Source organism: Bactrocera latifrons, unplaced genomic scaffold (assembly GCF_001853355.1).
Source record: "Bactrocera latifrons isolate USDA-ARS-PBARC rearing strain unplaced genomic scaffold, ASM185335v1 scaffold_17, whole genome shotgun sequence".
NCBI lineage: Eukaryota > Metazoa > Arthropoda > Insecta > Diptera > Tephritidae > Bactrocera > Bactrocera latifrons.
The window spans coordinates 2,456,268-2,478,883 of NW_017535185.1; the positions used below are offsets into that span (position 1 = coordinate 2,456,268).

At 39.0% G+C, this 22,616-nt stretch overlaps 1 protein-coding gene across 1 annotated transcript; it reads right to left on the bottom strand.

Annotated features, from left to right (window-relative positions):
• Positions 1-1,232: 1,232 nt before the first annotated feature.
• Positions 1,233-21,776, bottom strand: LOC108966801 (receptor-type guanylate cyclase Gyc76C-like). Its single transcript, XM_018929870.1, has 14 exons — positions 21,585-21,776; positions 21,317-21,514; positions 17,725-17,790; positions 15,990-16,202; positions 14,722-14,876; positions 14,161-14,383; positions 11,250-11,421; positions 10,064-10,224; positions 9,570-9,866; positions 6,444-6,776; positions 6,213-6,378; positions 4,904-5,213; positions 4,603-4,831; positions 1,233-4,535 (listed from the first exon to the last, which is right to left on the bottom strand). Exons 1-14 carry the CDS (start codon positions 21,774-21,776, stop codon positions 2,337-2,339), a joined length of 4,914 nt encoding a protein of 1,637 aa, XP_018785415.1. The 3' UTR covers positions 1,233-2,336.
• Positions 21,777-22,616: the final 840 nt, after the last annotated feature.

Here is a 22,616-nt window from a genome sequence, read left to right on the forward strand (position 1 = left end):
ATTATATTTTGTATTTATTACATATTTTAATGCATTTGCTTTATGCTTTGTTGCATGTAGGGCGCTGCAATGCGATATTTGTTTTTGTTTTTTTGTTTGCAAAATTAATATATTTGTATTTAAGTTTCACTTTAGTTTTCCAATAATTTCTACCAAAACTAGTCTGGTGTCGGCTGACTAGATATGTACAATGAAAGTATTTCTAATAAAATTACCGCTTTGCCAACCGTTTTGCTTAGAAGCACCGTTATGTGGCATATGTATGTAAAACGTAAACTCAGTTGTAGAGGCGAAAAAGCGCGCTTAAGCGCAAATTATGAAGCAAATAGACATGTTTTCTATATGCTCACTTACACATACTCATATGTATATAAACCTATGTGTGCTTTTGTGAAATACAGTTGGTAAAGCTTTATTTTTGTATTTAATTATTTTAGTTGCTTGAAAATTTTGTTCTTTGTAGAGTTCCATTTAAATATATATGTATTGTATATAAACACACACACATGTGGATTTAAGTGCGCGCGGGTGTGTAATGTGCTACGCGTGCTGTTTGAGATCAAATACTACGTTTAAGCATCTTTTGAAATTCTCCAAATTATTTATTGTGCTTTTATATGGTAATTACATAATGGTTATGCAAGTGGCAATGCAAAACGAAAAGATATTCCAAATCGGTTAATATTGGTAGTGTCCACAACATTAAATACATTAGGGTGGGTCGAAAAACACTTGAGTGTTTATTTTTTCACTTGGCACTTTCAAAAACCGGTGTCTGGAAATCGCTATGTAAATCTCTCCAAGTATTAGGGTGCTTCAGAAAAAAAAAATAGAATATTTCTTTTTTCACTTGGTGCGCTTCAGCTTTACATTTTTTTTTATTAAAAGAGAGAAAAAATTTTTCGTAGAGCAGTAAATTCCACCATTTTTGAAATTTAAATGATCAATGCTAAGGTGTTAAGAAATTCATAACAAAAAATAAATTTTCCTTTCTTTGATGAAATTTTTTTTTATAAAATTGATTTTTTTCTGCATAATTTTTTATATAAATACTCTTTTAAGGATACTTTTATTCACGAATAATTTTTTTTTCTGCATAACTTTCTTTTTAATTAATTTGCCTCTTTTTGACGAACAATTTTTTATTTTTATAAAACTAAATATTTTCGCGAATAATTTTTTTTGCATATTTTTTATAATTAATAATTTTAAGGATCATTCTATTTCCGAATATTTTTTTCTTACATATTTTTTTTTCTATATAATTTTTTTTTAGAAAATAAATCATACCTTAACGGTTAACGTCTTTTTACTGGTCAAGTTTACGAAAGGGAAACCTCTTTGTAGAGTATTGAATTTCAAATTCATAGAAAATCTATGAATTTAGATATTTTTTCCAAGTAGTTGGTAGCGAAATTTGGTTTTTGCCGTTAGGCGTAGGAACTTTCCTTTACAATTGAGAGCTCATACGTGGAGAGATTTTTATAGAGCTGTCTAAGAACATGCTTTTCAGAATATAAAACGAAATAAAAGAAAAAACATTTGACACACCCTAACGTCTATTATATATGTATAATGAATACAACGTTTAGCTCATACTTGGATAAATTTTCATACAAATGTCTAAGGATCTATTTTTAGCATACAAAGCGAAAAAATTGGTTTTTTTTTTACACACCCTAATGTATATGCCATATTTTAGAAAAAAAAATAATAAAAAAGAGCAACTTTACAGCGCGCATATATTACGTAATCGCTTCATTTGTTTTTGTTGCAATTCTGAGAAAATGCAATTTCGTAAGCAAAAATAGCGGTAATTTAATATTGAATTCCATAGGTACTCTTAACAAGCAAAATTGGAGAGTTTTTTTTGTTGATGAATGACAGCGTAACTTTGCATAAATCTACAAGACAAGCAACACACAACTTCACAAAAAAAAAAGTTATTTGTTAGAAAAACGGTATTTTCCTGAGAGTAACTGTATTATTTTTTCCTTGCAACTACATTGTGTACCACAATACCTTCGCTGCCACATGCGCCGAACGCGTCATGCCTGTTTTTAAGTCGAAGTTCACAAGCACGTCCCGTTAGAAATTTTACAATCGATTTTGCCAAACATTTTTACATGAAAATGCTGCGAAAATTTATGTAGCAAATAAATAAATTAATAAGTAATTTTTGAAATGTGAAAAACAGCGCAACGCGTCGGCGCGTCAGCTCGTCGGCTTGTCTTGCATATACATATATTCTATATATTTATGCACACAGGCAGTTGCAATATTACACAATACCCAAAATCGTTAGCTTGTTGCACAAATTCCGCTTACGTCGCGCACTACACGATACTCTCACGATCGCGCGTTAACGCCGCTGACGTCGGCAGATCGCTGAAGACGTGCGGCGCATGCACGCCGCTCGGCACTACGCGTCGCAGCGACGAATCGCTCGTGCGTTTGCTGTTGCCTTGTATGATGCGCCACAGCCATGTCGTGAATGTGCTGCCGTTGCGGGTTGCAGGTGCGTTACCCGTTGCCGCGGAGCCTGAGGCACCACTGCCGTCAATGTCCGGCGCGTAGCTAACGCTATTATGACCAGTATGTGTCATGCCACCAGCGCCACGTCCACTGCTGGCGCACGCAGGTGTGGTGAGCGCTTCGATATTGGTGTGCTCGAGCGCTTCGAGTGAACGCCAACGCTTTGTGAGCGCCAATATTTCGTCGGGTGGACTAGTGAGCGACGTCTGACGTTGTAGCAGCGGCGCATCCTCTTCGATGGTCATGCCGCCATTGCAATTGTTGTTGAGATGCTTATACGGTAGCAAGACAGTGGCGCCAGTGCCAGCGCTTACGGTACTACCGCCAACGGTCGCGGTGTTTACGTGGCTGCCACTGCGTCTGCGGTTCAGCAAGGCGGATGCAACGGGCACGATGCTGGGCTGTGGACCACCACTATGAGCGTAGCGGTAGCCACCATTGTCGCGCATTAGCAAGCCAACATCGTCATCGTAGTCTTCCTCATCCAAATTATTTGGTGCTGTATCCACGTTGACATCGCCGAGTTCCGTGTGACTCATATTGACCAGTTCATCGCCTGCGATGCCATTCATATTGGCGTTTTCGTATTTGGTGGGTTTGCTCTCTCTTAAACCGAGCGCTGCAACAGCGTCCAAGGAGCGTGAGTTGTTTTTCGACAATTTGGACGGCGGTAGTTTGACGGGTTCATGACGTTTACGCAGCTGCATTGGCATGGGATCAAGTGAACGCGTCTCGCGCAGTAAAATCGTTTGTGCGACGGTGGGATGTCTGCTGATATCACCAAACTCCTGTATCGAGACGGAGGAGGGCAGCTTTTCGCTAATAATGCGACGATGTGGACGCACCAAGGCAAGCGGTTTGTGGCTGGGTGAGCTTGCAGCGGAATGTGGTGAGCGGTATGCACCTACCAGCAGCGCACTACCCACGACGCTTGTTTTGCCAATACCCCCAACGCCAACAACTACGCTACTTTCGACTGCACTACCATCACCATTACCGTAACCATTCATGCACTCTTTATCACAGTTCGTTTCGTTTTCGGAATGCTCCAGCGTGTTGTGCGATGCATGCGCTGACTCCAGCAGCGTGCAGGTCTCACCGACACTCCCACTTCTGCCGCCACCGGTCCCCGCCCCACCATAGCCGCCATAGTAACTCATACGTTCCGGTATGCTATTGCCACCAATGCCATTCAGCGACGGCCGATCGTGACGACGCGACGACAGGTGTGGCGAGTCGCGCGCTACGTGATATGTGGAACCTTGTAGGCTATAATTAGACTCGATATCGGTGCGTGGCACCATTGAAGTGCGCCGCGAGCCACCACCATAGAAATGCATTCCCACGATGCTAGGCTGGCGCGAATCGCTATTCAACTTTGGACTTTTGCGTGGTCGACAGAACAGTGGCGGTGGCATGTCGGTCATATCGACCTCTTTCCTTTGTATAGCCTTGTCTGTGGCGTCTGTCAGCCAGTATGTGACTACGTCACCCTTACCCTTCATCGACACCAGACCGCGCTTCTCTGTCACATAGCCACCAAGCTTATCAAGCGCCTCCTTACATTTACCTGATATGTGTATTTTTAATGCCTCGCCATTGGACTCCATACGCGACGCAGTGTTCACGGTATCGCCGAACAGACAATAGCGTGGCATTGTCAGACCCACCACACCGGCCACCACGGGACCGGTGTGTATGCCGATGCGCAATTTGAGTGTTTCGTTGGGTCGATGCGCTATGCGATGCTGCTTGACCGCATGTAGCAGATCCAGCGCCATCGAAGCAATTTCGCCTGCGTGTCGATCGCCATTTTTGATTGGCAATCCAGAGACCACCATATAAGCGTCGCCTATGGTTTCCACTTTGTACACGTCGTAGCCACGTATGATGCGATCGAATACCGTGTAGAGATCGTTTAAGAAATTCACCACTTGCAGTGGTGTACTCTCCGCTGACATAGCAGTAAAGCCCACAATGTCGCTGAAGTAGATAGTGACCTAAAACAAAAGAAAAAAATCAATAAATATGTATTCAATCTACTGAACAGCTGTTAGGCGCTCTTACCAGATCGTAGGACACCGGCTCGACGCCTTGACCCATTGTTAGCTTCTCCGCTACAGTACGCGGCAGCATGCGATGCAGCAAGTCTTCGGTTTTACGCTTCTCCTCACACAACATACGCGTGCGGTCGGTAACAATTTCCTCCAAGTTGTTGGCATACTTCTCCATCATTTCCATCATCTGATCCATGATATTCTTCGTCTTGCCACCACGCATTTTCTTCAAGCGATTCCTAAAGAAGCCGCAGTCAAAGAAGTGTTAACTACAATAGAAATTATTTATGAGCTTTTTTTTGCATATTTACCGTATAGTTGGAAAATCAGGTCTTATCTCAGGATCTTCGCTCCAGCAATCCTTAATACAATCAAGCACATAGTCGGGACACAACTCGTGCTCCCTTATGCATTCCAGTTCGGGTCGAAATGGTATGCTACCTGCCAGTGGGAGCTCCTTCACCCGATCTACGATCTCCTTTGGTTCGTAGGCTACCTGCCCGAATGGTCCCTTCCGACTGACTATTTCGTACATTATTATGGCAAAAGCGTAAACATCGCCTTTTTGGGTGCCATACAAGTGTGGGTTACGCAGCAGCTCAGGCGCTTTCCAAAATTGGTCTAAAAATAGAAAGAGTAGTGTGATAGAAGACGAGTTAGATTTCAAGCATGGTTATGCTCTGTGTATTATCGCTAAAGAACAGTACTTAATCTTGATCACCGATGGACCGTGCGTTTGTCTATAGATGAACAAATGCGAGAACTTCAGAACTTGTTTTTTTCAAGGTCTAGTGTCCGACGCTCACATCGGATTAAAAATATTTAAGGCATCTTTTAGTATCAATAAATAGTGTCGAAAGGACATACCAACCACCTCGGGGGGGCCCATCTAAAGCCTCTGCCGTACTTTGAGTCCGGTACTGATTGAATACAACTCCACATTGACAGAAGATCACTTCTTCCGCATTAGGTTAGTAAACCAATAAGACCACGATATTCCTCGCTTGGCCGTGCCTTATGAGCAGGTTAAAGCGAGCTTCGAGGGCTCCTAGTCTCCGTATTACCAAAATTAAATATTCGGCATGCCAACCAGTGGATGTCACTCCGCAAACATCAAATGGTCCGTCAGTTCAACTAATCTCCATACCTCAAGATTCCTAATGTTCCAGAATGTTGGCACACCGTAATCACATGAACGCAATCCTCTATATGCGCAATCCTACCTGTCAGATAGTTGCCTCTGATGCAAGAATGCATTGAGAGGTCCATCTCTTGTAAGCAGAAAACACAGACATGGACAGAATCTAAAGTCTGAGTTACACTCAGCAAACCCGACCTACTCCTAACCCTATCATCTAGAAGCCTCTAGAACAATCAGTGCAAGAGGGAGTTCATCTAACTTTTGCCATACAGTAAGATATTGTTAAAATAAAAAATATACAGAATTGGTGTCAAGTAAAATCTAGGTGCTGAAACCCATTCTAGAAACTAGTGGAACGCTAATACAATTTATTAATTTTTATTGTGTCTAAAGGCAGAGACAAGCCAGTATCCAAAGGTGATTTGTAGCTTGCTTATGTTGGGTACAACTTTATATAAATCTAAGCAAGTATCACTTACTTCTGTAGTGCTGGTGCTCTCCAATGGACTCACTTTCCGCACAGTTTCTCAGCTCGTGCAAACCAAAGTCGGCCACTTGTAGCATCCAACGCGAGGTCACTACACAGTTGGACGATTTCAGATTGCCGTGGTACATCAGTTGCGAATTGTGTATGTAAATCATGCCCTGAAATATAAGCATTTCATTAGTACCGTTAAACGTTGTTAAGTAACCAATATGGGTGGGCGTACCTTAATCAAATCGTGTATGAGCGAAGCGATAAACAAGTCGTCCAACTTGATGTCCTCATTCTCGATTATATCATAGAGACTGCCCTTGGCACAGTAATCGGTGACTAGTAGTATACGGGTTGGCTCAACACAAGCCCCAATAAAGCTATTTATATTATCATGACGTAGTTCGCGCAACAAACGCATCTCCTTCATAATCTCGCGCGAAATGTCTCGCTTGCGCGGAAACTTCAGCTCCTTGATGCGCACCACTGCGCCACGTAAGCGCGCCGTTGAGGTGAATACTTGATTTGAGCAACGCGAACCAAACGATTGGGCACTCACTAAACTCAACTGTTGGACGTGTTGTTGTAGATTGCGAAGGATGAACAATGCATTCCATTTGTAGATAGATGTAAACGACGGAAAGACGTCGTGGCAAAGTTAACGGAGCATATGTCGTTAGGGAAATGAGCCAACATTGTTGATGGGACGATTGACAGCATTGCGGTTACCGTTAGCATAGACAGGGTTTGGGGCGACAATATCACGTTTGTTGGTGTTGTTGCGAATGTGTTGTTTCGTTGGGAATTTTTAGTTGATTGGTTGGCGGCAACGACGACATGTGAACGACAGCATAAAGAAAAATAGAAAGAAATTAGTGAGGCGTTAGTGAATTCCACACGAAGTGGTTGCTAATGGCGTGACTTCAATTAGAAATATAAGCAAGGAGGACTGTCAAGTTTTAGAAAATACTTGGCCTGATGACATCCAGCATTCACGCGTTGGTTGAGTTTGAAAACTGGAATTACCGAAGCAGAAAGTATTTATAATTGGACAGATGGCTGTGAAGAAGCTGGAAGCAAAGGGACGTGGATGACCTTGTTTCAAAGAAATTGCAAATATTGGGAGTAAAAAAAAGTAAAAATCCGTGTTCATTCCGTTCATTTGTGTCTGTTTAAAGCCGTTGAAGAAGAGGTACAGTGAACTTTTTCAGACTACGCAGTGCAGTCTCCTTTATAGTTGCATTCAAAACTAGTCAAGGGGTGCATAACCTCATTAGCAATAGCTTTAAGATTTTCCCATGTTAGACTTGAATGGGTGCCCACCAACGTGGCAGGACCTGAACCCTTCACTGGGCCCCATGCCATATAAAGGAGCTGCGTAAATTGCTGGTTCGGCGACATGGTGCCTGAAACACCATTACAGACGCAGGTTAAAGGCCCTTGGATCCATGTTTTTAAATCTTAACCACAACGCTTCGCTATGCCGGAGCTAGATGAGCTTTTGTGAATTAGGAGAGGCCACAGTAGACCTAAGGTCGCGGTGCATTACTCATTTATCTGCCAATTATCAATTAAGGAGAAGTGAGTTCGTGGCAAACTTAATAGAGATTGTTCAATTTCTCCAGGGTTTAAAATCCATACTCCCATTCATAATTTAAAGTAAAAAAAAAAAAATAAAACAAAGCAAGCACAAGAAGCTTTAAAAGCGGGCGAGAAAACAAATCTGCATTCACATGTTTATTTAATAGAGCGACACGCATCAGTATGCCACGCGAGACCGCCATATGCCTTGAGGCCATAACGAGCTTTAGCAAACACATACATTAAAGAAGAGCGGCAGAACGTAATGCTAACGACTTTGTCGAATGCAACGTGCTATTTTCCGCGTACCACTGCCTTGCGCATGTTTTCTTTTGGCATTTGTGCTCCCAAACGGTAAACAAGTAAACAGTCGGCTTTGCAAAGGCAGTAGGCACGAATCTTACACCCTGCAGTCGAGCGTTCGATTAAAGTTGATTCGCACGTGTGTCTGCATGTCTGCATTGATGGATAAACAAATATGCGCATCGAAAGCTGCTTGAGTGGCTGTGGCAATGGTGTGACGGAATTGTCACGTTCCTGGAATGACCGTTACGCAGCAAATTGCCACAGGACGTGTGCAGAGTAAACGATGCAACTTGAGCAGCATGCCACGTAGAAGATATGAAAATGTAGGCTCATTGTTGACATTGATAGCTGCGCTGTTGCGTTTGTATTGGTGAAAGTAATAGCTGTAAGCCGTGAGCCGTATGGTGGGAAAGGACGCAAAGACAAGCGAAGAACTGTTGTCGTAATGGATTAATTAAAAATTACATGAAGTAAAGCTACAGCATGAGTCGTTGATGATATGTATGTATTCGCGGAGGTATGTATCATATTCTTTGTATACCCTGTACAGGGAATGTGTGTATGTACTAAAATTAATTCTTCAGTTTTTGAGATATCAATTTGAAAATTTCAGTATGTTCTTTACTCTCACAGCATCTGCTTATTTGTCGGTACCGTCGATATCGGACAAGTGTAGCATATAGCTGCCATTCAAAGGGAACTATCGGAAGCAAGTCCTTGTATGGAAAGTTTTTCATTTTGCAAGATATCTTCATGAAATCTGAGATGGATTATTATCTGGGACAATAATATAATAAACAAAGAAATTTTTCAGATCGAATCAGTCTAGCTTATAGCAGCCATACAAATTGAAAGATCGGAATATAGTGCTTGTATGGAAAGCTTTTTCATTTGACGAGATATTCTCACGAAACTTAGTATAGCTTTTTATCTGAGGCAATAATTCAATATCCGAAGAAATTATTTAGATCGAGCTATTATAGCATATAGCTACCATACAAACTGAACGATTGGAATCAAGTGAATCTTTAAGTGAATAAGGAATCTTTTGTATTTGTGAAGAATAGTATAGTTTCAGTGCAGCCGAAGTTATTGTTTTTTCTATTGTAAAGTTAACTTTGCTGTTATAATTTCGATTTAGCACCCCTAGTTCGACCTACATTGCTTAGAACAAATCGACGCTTGCAGATAATTCAAATATTTGACATATTTATTGTATTTGTGGACTGCAGTGGACCGAGAATATACCCAGTTAAAACTATATTTCTTAGCATAAACTGGTTCTTTTAAATAAACCAAATACTTGGCATATTTATCTGCAACGCGTTGACTTTTATACCATAAAAGCAAAATCTTCTTGATTTGCTCATTTGAAAACGTGGTTACTCATACGCCACGGTGTACACAATACACATTTGCTTGCAAGCACACAATATGCCACATTTTAGTATATATTTCAACAACATAAACTCACCTTACTTGGCGATGCGACAATATCATTGCCCGAGTAACCTTTTATTTCCGATATGTCAATTTTCCACAAGAGACCCTCGATTTCCAGCTCGATTTTCCACTTTCGATAAATGCTCATTGTGATGACACCCGCACAGAATAGCAGCAAACCAAGCACCCCCGCCGCCACCACAGACGTTATATGTCGATCATCCTTTTTGCACAGCTCATTGGCAAAACCACACATCGGCTCGTCGAAGGGACGATCGCCGCCCGAGGGCCAATCAACGCGCACGGAGCCATTGATGAGTTTATATTCCTAAAGAGTGCGCAGATGTAGCCAAAACGAAATAGGAAGTAGAAAACAAAAATCATTTTAAGCGACAGGTGAACATTTTGAAGTAGTAAACAAATAAATAAGATGAAAATATATGTATGTATATAGTAATATAATATGAGTATATGGTGCAACTGAAGGCATAAGCAAAGGAACTAAAAAAATGACGACTCACTCACTGGAATATCTTCTCCTTGTTGGAAATAGGCCACGGGCACCATATGCGAATTGCAGGACACATTGTCGCTGAAATAGTGTTTGTGCGGCTTGTAGGCCAGCACGGAGAAATTTCCCTCGGAGTCACCATTCTGGTCAATTTTTATGGTTGCACCAGTGATACCTGCAGAGAATTAGACAGCAAGACATTTTATTGTTATTATAATTGTTTATAAAATTATAAAATATATTTGAAATATAGTTTTTATAAAAAAAAATTATAAAAATAATTCTCACAGTTGCATTTTTTGTAGCATAGAAGAAGATAAAAGAAAATCTTCTTCACTTTCATCGGTCAGTTTGTATGGCAGGTATACGCTATAGTAGTCTGATCTAAACAATATGTTCTGAGATTGTAGCGATGCCTATGATAACAATTCATACTAAATTCCGTGCCGATATCTTGTCAAATAAAATGTTTTCTATACAAAATCTTGTGTTGGATCGGTCAATTTGTATGGGAGCTATATGCTAAAGTCATGCAAGTTGGACGATTTCTTCAGAGATTATAGCGATGCTTTGGATAATAATTTGTACCAAGTTTCGTGCCGATAACTTTGCAATAAAAAAAGTTTTTCATACAAAGATTTGGGTTTGATCAATCACTTTGGCAGCTATATGCTATACTTTTACGATCTAAAGAATTTCTTCGGAGTTTGTTGATATGTTCTGGAAAATAATTCCAGCAGAATTCCGTGATGACAGCTTGTTAAATAAAAAAGTTTACCATACAAGGACAATCACTTTGTATGGCAGCTATATGCTATGGTCGTCCAAACAGAACAATTTCTTCGGAGACTATTGATATGTCTCGGGTAATAGTCCCTGCCAAATTTTGTGACGACACCTTGTCCAATAAAAACTTTTTTATAAAGAACTTGATTTTGATCGGTCAGTTTGTATGCAGATATATGTTATAGTTCTTGGGGAGAAAAAGGCTTGCAAAATTTCAGATGAATATCTCAAAAGTTGGGAAACTATTTGACGTATATACCGACAGACATTAGATCAGCAGGCTAAAGACACTCAGCTCGTCCCGTTGTTCGTTTATGTGTACACTTTATAGTGATTCTGACGTTACATAGTCTCTACTTTTTAATATACAACCGAAATTTTATAATAATTATATGATGTGCTTGAAGTACTCACTTCTATAAGTACGATTTTTGATAATAGTCTCAATTATTCTAGTTCCATTACTAGCTACATCGTATATCACATCATCCGTTAGTATGCGCTCCTCCTGGCGCAGCAATTTATCCAACGCCCAGGCATAGAGCTTAACGGAATCATAGAGGTAAGCGGCATATATAGAAACAAACTGTAAAAAAAGAAAAAAAAATAACTGTAAACAAAAATGACAATAACAATTTTCAAATACATAAATACGCAAGAGCTTTCGCGGCGCGTGAGCAACATTAAAGGGTGGCAGAAGTAACGGTACGCTATTGTATTTAATTGAATAACCGCTCTCTCATTCTATTTAACTCTTAAACACTCTGTATCACTCTATCTCACACTCACGCACTTGCGCCGGCAAAGCGAAACGACTTGTTAGCATACTTGTAGGCGCCGGCAAAATCAACAAAAACAAGCACCAACTTAACGTCGAAATATCTCTAAACTACTTGGCTCGTTGGCCAATGGCGCACCTTAAATAATTTGTCTTGACTTTTGGCATTCACAATTTATCTGTTTGATGAAGGCGTATGCCCAGCACTTTAGCGGGAAATTCACAAAATTGGCAAATTAGCATAGCGAACATATTCTTTTCCCAACCAAGCGCTTGTGTGTCTGTATTTGTAACAGGTATCTAAATGGAAATGAGCGCTCATTTTCTACAAATACCGCATTCCTTTGTCGTTAAAGAAGCTTATTGAGTTAATTGAGCTTATTGAGTTAATTGACTCGCTACTTCAAAAGCAAAGGAATTCTTGTAACTTGAAGCGTGAAGTATTCATTTATTTCGATTTACCGTTACTTCCGTTACTCGCAATGTATCACCTAGGCGAACTCTAATTTTATTCGCAACTCATTTTTCACTTGTTACTTTGGCATTTTGCACTTCAAACTGTAGTTCAGCGACAATTCAGGCTTTTGTATTTTTATATCTTTGTAACGGGAGTTTTTTTTCAGACGTGTGTTTTTTTTCTGGTCCTTGATTTTTTAGTTTACAATTTTATCAAATCAAGCAAATTTATTACCAAAAAAAAAGGGTTCATTTGTTTTCTGATATTTGGTCGATGGATCGGTTTCGCATAGCGTTTACTCTAGTGGATAATGCGCATCTTCAGAGACGTCTCACAATGCTTATCGAAAACGCTATTGCTGCTGTGAAGCTAAGTATGGAAGAAAGCTATCAACAAGGTTCTTAATTGGCGCTCGATGCGCAATTTTGATGCAATATCGTAGGGTCTTATAATCTTACTATTCCCTTTCATCACTGCGCTCAACTATTTGGGATTCTCGATGAACTATTTCTTCTTTATTAACGTAGACACCGCTTACGGGGTTATAGCCGAGTTTACAACAGCGTGTCAGTCTTTCCTCATTTACGCTGTTTATCGCGAAGTAGTGATTCCAAGTTCAGCCAGGTCTCTTCTCCAACTGATCTTTCCAACGGAGTGGAGGTCTTCCTGCTCCTTCCCCGGCTGGTACTGCGTCGAATACTCTCAGAAATGGAGTTTCATACTTTCAAACGACAAAACCTAGTCAGCGTATTTAAACTATATCAATGTCGTCGTATATCTCGTACAGCTTATCGTTCCATCGACCGCGGTATTCGTCATTGCCATTGCGCAAAGGACCATAAATCTTCCGCAGAACCTTTATCGTTTATCTATTGCTGTCTGCTGAACGTAAATAGTAAGGTTATTTTCCTTGTTATTGAGTTCCATCACATCTGAACTATTTTTTCATAATTCATATAAAGCTCTCTTTTAATCGCCTCCAGCCGCTAATGTATCGACTCTGCTTCGGATTCGTCTAAAAAGGCGAATTAATCTGTTGTGATGACAAGACCAGCAATGATGCCTGGCTGTCCATATATATGGTTGCTTTCTGAATTCTCCCGTAGATTTTCAATAGAGCTTAACAGGCCGTATCTATACCTAGTAATTCCGTTTAAAAGATGCTGGCTGTAATGTTAGCATCATTGAAGCATACTCCCGCTCATATACCGCAGTGCATTTCGAACCTGTCGGTATTGATTGAGCTAGTATCCTCCTTCCATACCGAACCTCTTCTCCAATCACGTCATACTCTGCCGAAGTTGACTAATGATATTTAACCTCGATAGGATATACAATAGTTTTATTTGCTTATGCTTAACTGATTTCCGGCATCCGAAACGAGTTGGATCCCGTCCATTATTGAACCGGCGTTAGATCCTCCGCAGTGTCTTTTGGACTCGTCCGTATAGACAAATGTAGTATCCTCCTATTTTGAAGGTGACTATTGAAATTTAGCCTCAGAAGGATATAGTCTTATTTGCATGTGTTTAGCTGATTTTGGATGACGATATGTGCGTAATCTTTCTGGCTTTCAACACAAGTCGCCTCCCAAAACGAGTCGGCTCCCGTTCATTGTTGCGGCATCTCAAATCCTCCAAAAGTCACTGCTAGGTGCATACTATTTCTTCAAAAATAAAGATAAAATAAAGATAAATTGTTACTGTCAATGAGGAACGCTATAGAGCCGTGAGTTATGACTTTTCGTGACAGAATTTCAGAATATTGACGTAGTTCTTCGTTATAACATCGCTGAATTATTTTTTTTTTTTGAGGTTATGGGAAGTCGGTTGCCTACGAAGATAACCCCAAGTAGACTGACGCCTTGGAAGCGAATATTCCACCTTATTTGCAGTCAACCGTGGTTTAATCGAGCCAGTCGCGGCGATCACTTTCCCAGAAAATATTTTTGCAACATAATGACAAAACCCTTTCCTTTATAATTAAGCTGAATTCTGAATTAACATTATATGCATTCTCGATATACTTGAAAACCACGCGTCTAAAAAAGTACCCTTTATGTATGCGTATATATGGTTGTTTGCACTTACCTTAAGATATTTATTATGGTAAAATAACGATGGCACAAGAAAATCAAACGGCTTCTTGGCGTTGTACCCACGCACTTTGGCCGTGAAATCTTCATAACTGTCCGTGGGTGGCGTGGAGGCCACGACTAGCAAACTGCGCGCCAACTGCTTGAAGCTCTCCGTTTCGTGGCAGACCTTCATCGCCTCAACATGATCCGGTTTGCGTAAATACTTTTCGGCTTCTCTAAAAAGAATTAGTGCAATTTCGATTATTTTTCTCAATTTAAAGCGGAGCCTTAAAGAAGAAAGGTATGAAAAAATAACTAAAAAAAGTTAAGAAAAAACTAAAAAAAAACAGCCAATAAAAAAAATAAAGGCGCAAGCATCGAGAATCGTACAATAAAAAGTAATTTTACACCCATTCAGGAGGAGGAGAAGTTAAAACAAAGGAAAGAAATGGCTTCTTTTTACAGCTCCAATGTGTGTTTATGTGAGTTGTGTGGCAAAGTAGACTTACTTGTCGGCGTATTAGCACAGACTATTTGTATGTATATAAATGTGTGTGTCTGTGTTGTTACTTACTTTGGTGTGTAGGGCATCATATCGACAAAGATGACCATGTATTCACCTTTGAGGAATAAATTGGCCGTTTCCATGGAGAGCATAAAGTCGACCAGTGAGTTCGCCGAACCGAGGAATACATAGATGCGAGTGCGATTCATTGTATTTTGCACAGTCTACAACAAATCAAATGAAATGAAATCATAAGTACGGTAATGTTAATACAATTTTACAAATACAATAACAGACGGTGAATTACTACGATTTAGTTTTAATGACAAAAGTTTAAATGTAGGCAATCAAATTAATTAATTAAAGTCGGTGCTCACAAGTAAATGGTGGAGGGTTCCGATAATTTACTTTTGCTTTTAATGAACTCGAACTAGAAAGAGAAATCTTGGCAAGTAATTATTTTTCACGAAAGCAGTTGCCACAATGCGCAAGTGCTTCAAAGCACACCAAATATTACTATGCTAGCACATTACTCTACTATTTCTTATTCGTTTTTATAACAACCGAAAAGAATATATACAAATTCGTGAACATTTTGAGGTTATAAGAAACATATTTTAGGTTTACCTCGAATTTCTTACTTAAAAAGTTTATATTTGTTCATTTAAAAGAGTTACAAGTGTGCGCATTGAATAGATTTAGCATATAACGCAAATGCGCTTAAAAGTATACTTAATTTTATAATTTACAAATTAACCCCACTTATACGAAACATATTTTATGGCCACTCCTTACTTAAAAAATTTAAAATTGCATAAAATTAGCAAATAAAGCAAATGCGCCTAAAAGTATGTTTATATATATTATTTTTTTTAAATAATATTATTAACCTCCCGAATAAGAAATATCTTTTATAGCCACCTCTTACTTAAAAATTTTAAAGTGCAGAAAACTGCTTATGAAGCAAATGCGCTTAAAAGTATGCTTCATTTTCAGTTAATTTTTTAATATATAAAATAACCCTTTTTATAAGAAACATGTTTTCGGTCCAATTTTCAATTTGAAGTTTTAAATTAGAATATAAAGTCAATGCGCTTAAAAGAATGCTTCATTTTCAGTTATTTTTTTAATATATAAAATAACCCTTTTTATAAGAAACATATTTTCGGTCTAGTTTTTACTTTAAAATTTTAAATTTTCATAAAATTAGCATATAAAGCCAATGCGGCTAAAAGTATGCTTCATTTTTATTTAATATATAAAATAACCCCATTTAGTTAGCAAAACATTCACATACTTCACTATTAAATAATTGCGCCAACCATTTCAGCACTCACCTGATACCAAAAACTCGTACGACAGCAGGGCAACCCTAATGCACAGCATTTTGGCATATTCGTAAGAAACGACTCCTTATGGTTTATTGTCATATTCCTCTTGGTGGCCTGTTCTTTGAGCAAGTCAGCGACGGTCGTCCACAGTTCGTCATGCAGAATGGAGAATTTCTTCCAGCCATAGTAACGCAATAGCGAAATCACTGACTTAATTACCTGCGTTACAAAGGCCGCAGAATGCGAGAAGGAAACGGACATTAATAAAGAGCAGAAATTTTACAACTATAAATTAAGTGATGGAGTTGGATGCGTGGAAGCGTAGAGTATCTTTTTCATATTACAAATTATGTATGTATGTATATGTATGTAATTTTGGTTTTTAAAGCAGTACGTTCGCCATTTTAATGCCTTGAACTGGGTGTATGTATTAAGTTTTATATATATACGCGAGCTAGTACCACAATTTTTGAGTTAACGCTCTGAATTTTTTCACACGTTCTTTTAACATACAGAAGCTGCTTATTTATTGGAATTGCTGATATCGGACCACTCTAGCATATAGCTGCCATACAAACTGAACGATTAAAATCAAGTCCTTGTATCGAAAACTTTTTTGGTTGGCGAGATATTTACCTGAAATTTAATATGGTTTACTATCTAAGAGAGCGCTGCAATATATGTAGAAATTTTTTAGATCGGTCGACTATAGCATATAGCTGCCTTACAAACTGACCGATAAAATTCAAGTCTTTGTATGGAAAACTTTTTTGGTTAACAAGATATCGTCCAGAAATTTGGCATAATTTTCCGAATAAAAAAAGCGCTGTAATATCGGAAGAAATTTTTCGTATCGAACTACTATAGCATATAGTTGTCATACAGAACAACCAACAATAAGTTCTTGTATGAAAACTTTCTTATTTGTGTAGGGAATTCTTACTTTGTTGCATGATATGCTCTCTGCTGTACTATGGATCTAGTTAGTCTAAGTTCTAATCTACTTCTTATTGTATAGTTGGGAAATTTGAACTGTAAATGTACTCTTTTTTTTTATTAAGTTCTAATATTCATTATTGCTTAACTGCCTCAACCAATTGAGCCGCTGGAAAATGGTTTAATGGCACTAAATTTAAGCAATTTTAAAATAAACAGATTAGAAAATCCATATAGAAGTGCGAATGTTTGTCGTCAACAGAAGAAAACTAACAGCTTCACGTTTACTTGACAGGCAGATGACGAAGTGACAGACGCGCTTTGCATTGCTTGATCAGCAATTATGAATTCCTCATCAACACATTCGCAGAAAGTGCACAGCCTCACAGCTGTGAATGTACGGTTATGCACGCAAAGGCTAAGCCAACTCCTACTTATATTTAGTGCCGATAAGGTAACGGCATATTGTGCAGGACACGTAGCATGCCACAAGTGCTTGCACGGCTGCTTGCTAAGCAACCGCGTTGAACTGCTGAACGTCTGACGACCAGCAGCGGAAAATAGCGAATGTCTAGCGCAATGTCGCACAGTTATGTATTTTTAAGCGTATTCTTTTTTTTTTTTAATTTGGCTCTTGCGCCTAAAAGCCGCATGCTTGAGCGACACATCCGATGACAGTTAACTAGTTTCCGTCACTGGTTCACATTCACGCGCTACTCTCGATTAGCGTTGACGCGCAGTCTGTGGCGGTTTAGGTGGAAACTTTTCTATTTTGCCCTCACTTATGGCTGTTAGAACGACTTACCTGCGTGTCTGGCGGCTCTGTGCGCGCAAATGTCGGTATGGCGGATGCTCTGTATTCAGCACATTTCTGCAAGGAAAAAGAGAACATATTTATTCAAATGAGTTATGCAAACTTATTAGTGTTTAATGCGAATAAAAAAGTATTAAATATACTTGTAGCATATAGAAATGAAAAATAAGAAAACAAATTTGCTAAAGCGCGAAAACAAATCAGGATAAGTGCGAGCTTAGAATTTTCTACAACGTATTTACATATTTAGGCCAGTACAAAAGCCTTTGAAAGTGGCACAAACTAAAAGAAAACCACAGTAAGAAAAAAGAAAGATAGAATAATTTACGAGCGATTTCAGGTCGGGAAGTGGGAGGAGCGTGGTTGCATTTTGAGGCTTAGCTTGATTGTTGGCTAAACTACGAGCCCTGTAGAAAAAAGTTATATGGTAAAGTTGTAGGTAATGAAGGGATCTACAACTTGTGTGTTTACACATTTTCACATAACCTCAAAATTTATTTGAATACAAATAAAAATATCCAATTTTTGGGGTTTTTTATTTTATCGCGAACAGAAAAGTTTCTTTCACAAAATTTGGTATAAATTAATCTCCTTATCTCCCATGCGAAACTTCCCTCCCAGGGTTGAGCGCTAGGTTTGGGATTCATCACCTAAAAAACCTTCAATGAAAGGAAGTAAGAAACCACGGATGACAGACCCCCCTTTCGATGACGACCACTGGAAACGCATTAAGGATTACGTTTTAAGAGCATACACCTGGTATAACCGATCCGATGGTTGATGTCTTCGTTTGAGTAAAGGCTAACATAATCGCCGTCCAAGAAGTGCAATGGACGGGACAAAGACTGAGACGAGTACGTACTTGTGGTATTTACTACAGTGGCCATATAAAGGAGCGCAAATTCGGTGTAGGATTCGTGGTGGAAGAGAGACGCCGTCGCTGAGTCGTGGCATTTACCACGCTGGAGGAACGTCTGGCTACAATCCGTATCAAACTTCTATAAGAATGTACGCCGATGATATTGATATCATTGGCCTTAGCAATCACAACTTTAGTTCTGCTATCTCCAGACTGGATAAGTAAGCGAAGCAATTGGGTCTGGCAGTGAAGGAGGATAAGACGAAGTATCTCCCGTCATCAAGCAAATGGACGTTGCCCTCTCGACTGGGCTCCCACGTAACTTCGAGATCGCAGATAATTTCGTATATCTTGGAACCAGCATTAAGATCAACAACAACGTCAGTCTCGAAATCCAACGCAGAATAACTTTTGCCAACAGGTGCTACTTCGGACTGAGTAGGTAAAGTAAAGTGCTCTCAAAGACCAAATTCCACAAGTTAGAGACTTGGAGTCTCCAATAACTCTAAACAGTGAAAATGAAGGACGACTGGCGCGTTGTTGTAGATTCTTCTATAACTGCGTAAGCAGTATTTATGGCAATGAAGAAGAGTATACAAAGAAAAAAAAAATTAATGAATTGCATTGATTAAAAAAAGTTATTAGGGTTTGTTTTGCTGTTTGAGGCGGTAAATATACTTGAGTGTAAGAGTGAATTGTTTGGTTGGTTGAAAATTTCATTTTGATTAAATTTTTTAGGTGTTATGTTACTGCCATCAACACATATACTCGTAAGTGCCAAAGTTTTACATACAAACCCTTCGGCCCAGTGTTCTTATCGTATACTTGAGAAAACTGAATACCAAAATCATCCATTCCAGTTTGGCTAACGTACAAAGGCCAACCCATCTTGATCTAATAAGGATGGACGAAAATTTGGTTTTGTTTTTAATTTGATTAAAAGCAAAAAACTCTAACTTAAAAGAAGCGAAGAGAAAAGTTAAAAAGGAAAAAACATCAAAAAAATAAAATCAGATCAAGAGTCTTCTTTTACACTTGCCCAATTTATATATGTACAGTAGAATGTATGTATATACATAGCTTCAACTCGTCCTTCTATGAAATTTGATAAGCTATTTCTTTCTATTTTTCTAGCACATTATCTCAACACTATTTACATACACATCAGTTACAAAGGAATCAGAAAATAAAACGAAACCATTTAGACGGTTTGGTGTTCACCATTTTTATGCTAAATTGACTGTTAAGTAATGGGTGGACCGTTGCATTGAATATTATTTTTACTTTATCGCATATGCTTTCACAAAAAGCCTTCTTCTTTATTGGTGTATACACCGCCTACGCAGTTATGGCAGACCCAAAAAGCCTAGTATATCCAGTAATAAACAGCCGACATATAAAATTTTAAACAGATTTCGCCGTAAAATCAAAGAACTCTTGTGAATTTTGCAAATTCAATTGCTAACTGTACATAATCTAAAAATAGTTCATACTCAAGTTCCAACATATTGCGCTCGTTACATATTTTCACACTTTTTTCCTCTCAAAATTTCTATTAGACCGCACTTGTCTTCATTTTGTAAACTCTTTTACACATTTACATGCATTCTCAGGGATAATTTAATGTAAATTTGTCTACATACTGTCAGCCACACCTGCTATCAAGTATGTCACAGCGCCAACTAACACACACACACGACGCACGCCCACGACGAATCTCGACGCTGTGTTGTGAGGAAACAAGGAAACGTTACATTTATGTGCCTTCCGGTGTGCCTTGAGCGTACAACGTCTACGCAGAGCCGGTGACATTTGCATAATTGAAAAAGATACCAACACACAGGCGCATATACATATACGTACATACTTGCAGATGCTCATACATCGTGCGTGAATCAGGCATCTAGCGCAACGACAAGGACTTGTCACATGTCGAAGCTAACGTATTTAAAACATTAGCAGATTGAGGATTTAATACAACGCCGTTATAATAACAGAAGTGAAGAAATATATACAGAAGTTGTATGTAATTCAGGGCAGCTCTCTTCAAACCAAATATATTTTTTTTTTTTTTTTTGTAAGAAATCAGGAGCATTCAATAAATACCTTAAGGACGGAAATTAAATGAAAAAGGATAAAAAGTGATAACTTCAGCTGCACAGAAGCTAGATGGAATGTAAAAATTGATCCCCTATCGCAAAGAAAAAAAGCAATTGGCGAAGTTTTGTGTGTTACGAAGCAGACAGACCCACGAACCAAAGAAAGTAAAAGATATATCAAAAACTGAAAGAGTTCTTCTTTACTGGCGTAAGCACCGCTTGCGCGGATATAGCCGAGTTAACGAAAACGCGCCAGTCGTTTATCCTTTTTGCAATATGGCGCCAATAGGAAAATTCAATCGAAGCCAGGTCCTTTTCCACCTGGTCTTTCATAGGTTTCGATTATTTCGAATGGTCTTTCCAATGGAGTGGAGTTCTTTCTCTTCCTCGAAAACATTCAGAGCTGGAATGTTTTCGTCCAGACTGAAGGACTAGATTACATATGGTATATACAGACAGACGGACAAAGATACGGACTAAATCGTTCAAGCTCGCCATGATGATCATTTATATATAAGTATTTTAGAGGGTTTCCGAAGTTTCCTGCTGGCTATTACACACATCGTGACAAACTTAATATACTCGAACTCTGTATAAAGGGTATACAAATATTCAAGTGACTTACGTATGATATCATTGGAATGTTACGACTTTGCGACACAATAGCCTCCACAAAGCAATGACCCTCCGGACCGAATATCGTCACAATGCCATCGCATATCATCTCGGTTATGGCTTTGGTAGCAGTCACTGTGTCACCTTTGGTGTCATTCCAGCGCAGCTGCAACTTGACATTTGGCAGCAAGTTGGCATCGTCGTTGATCTGCAAAATGATTTAGGTAGGAATATTAATAGTATCTTGTAGTAATGTGTTGTAATGTATTGGCTAGTACCTCATCTAAAGCCATTGTGAGTGCACCTGAAATGGCCAGACCCTGCTTGTCCATTAGCTCACCGGTAATGGCTGTTAGATAGCCAACATTGAGTATGGTCCTATTTTGTTCGTCGCGCAACGCTATGACACCCGGTACACAGAATACTGCCACCGAGAGCAATAATAAATAATGAAAGGGCCAACGCGTCATGGCCCCTTAGGCCGGGGCCGATCAGCGCGACACCTATGAGGAAGAATTTTTTGCTCTGAAATTAAAAGAGAATTAAAAAAAAATCAGTTTATGGTAAAAATATTCAGTACGTTGGATGATTGAAGACTAAAATAAAAAAGTTGATAAATTTTCACAGAGAGGGTGTTGATTGTGCTCCCTGTGCATACCTGTATGATGAACTAATTTCAAAGTACAGCTCTAAAGAAAATTTTAATTGGACTATTTTTTTTGTTGCATATATACCCACACAAATACAAACATCATATTTCTTCAAATCACATGACATGTCAGAAGCTAAGCTGTTGCCAAGCCGGGTTCGTACGCTTAATTAGGGACACAAAAGTACAGCTTCGCATCCAATAAACTGGAAGCTATGTGCATTTGGCTTCAGCCATACGAATGTCAATTTGAGTCTGCAGTAATTAGTGACATTGCACATAATACACTTGCGGTACTTAGAGGACGTGTGTTTACGGTAATTAGTGTTTGATTCAACAATCAGTAATTAATTTCAAATGCGAAACACGTTTGCGGTGACAAAAGAACTAATTTCGCACACTTGTATGATTCGCAGTTAACTTTTGAGGTGCACTTCGTTAACAGCTATGCTTGATTATACGACTTCTCGATTTCGTGAACTAAATTGCTTAAATCACACAACACTTAGCTCTAGTATTACATTAGGGCGTTCACTAAGTAATTTTGTTTGATGAAAACAACTGACCTTATCGAATTTATTTTGAGCTTTTGCCCAATAATATCACGAATACTTCTGAAGTGTATTGTGATCGGCTGGACAATTGAAGTCCTACATGCCGA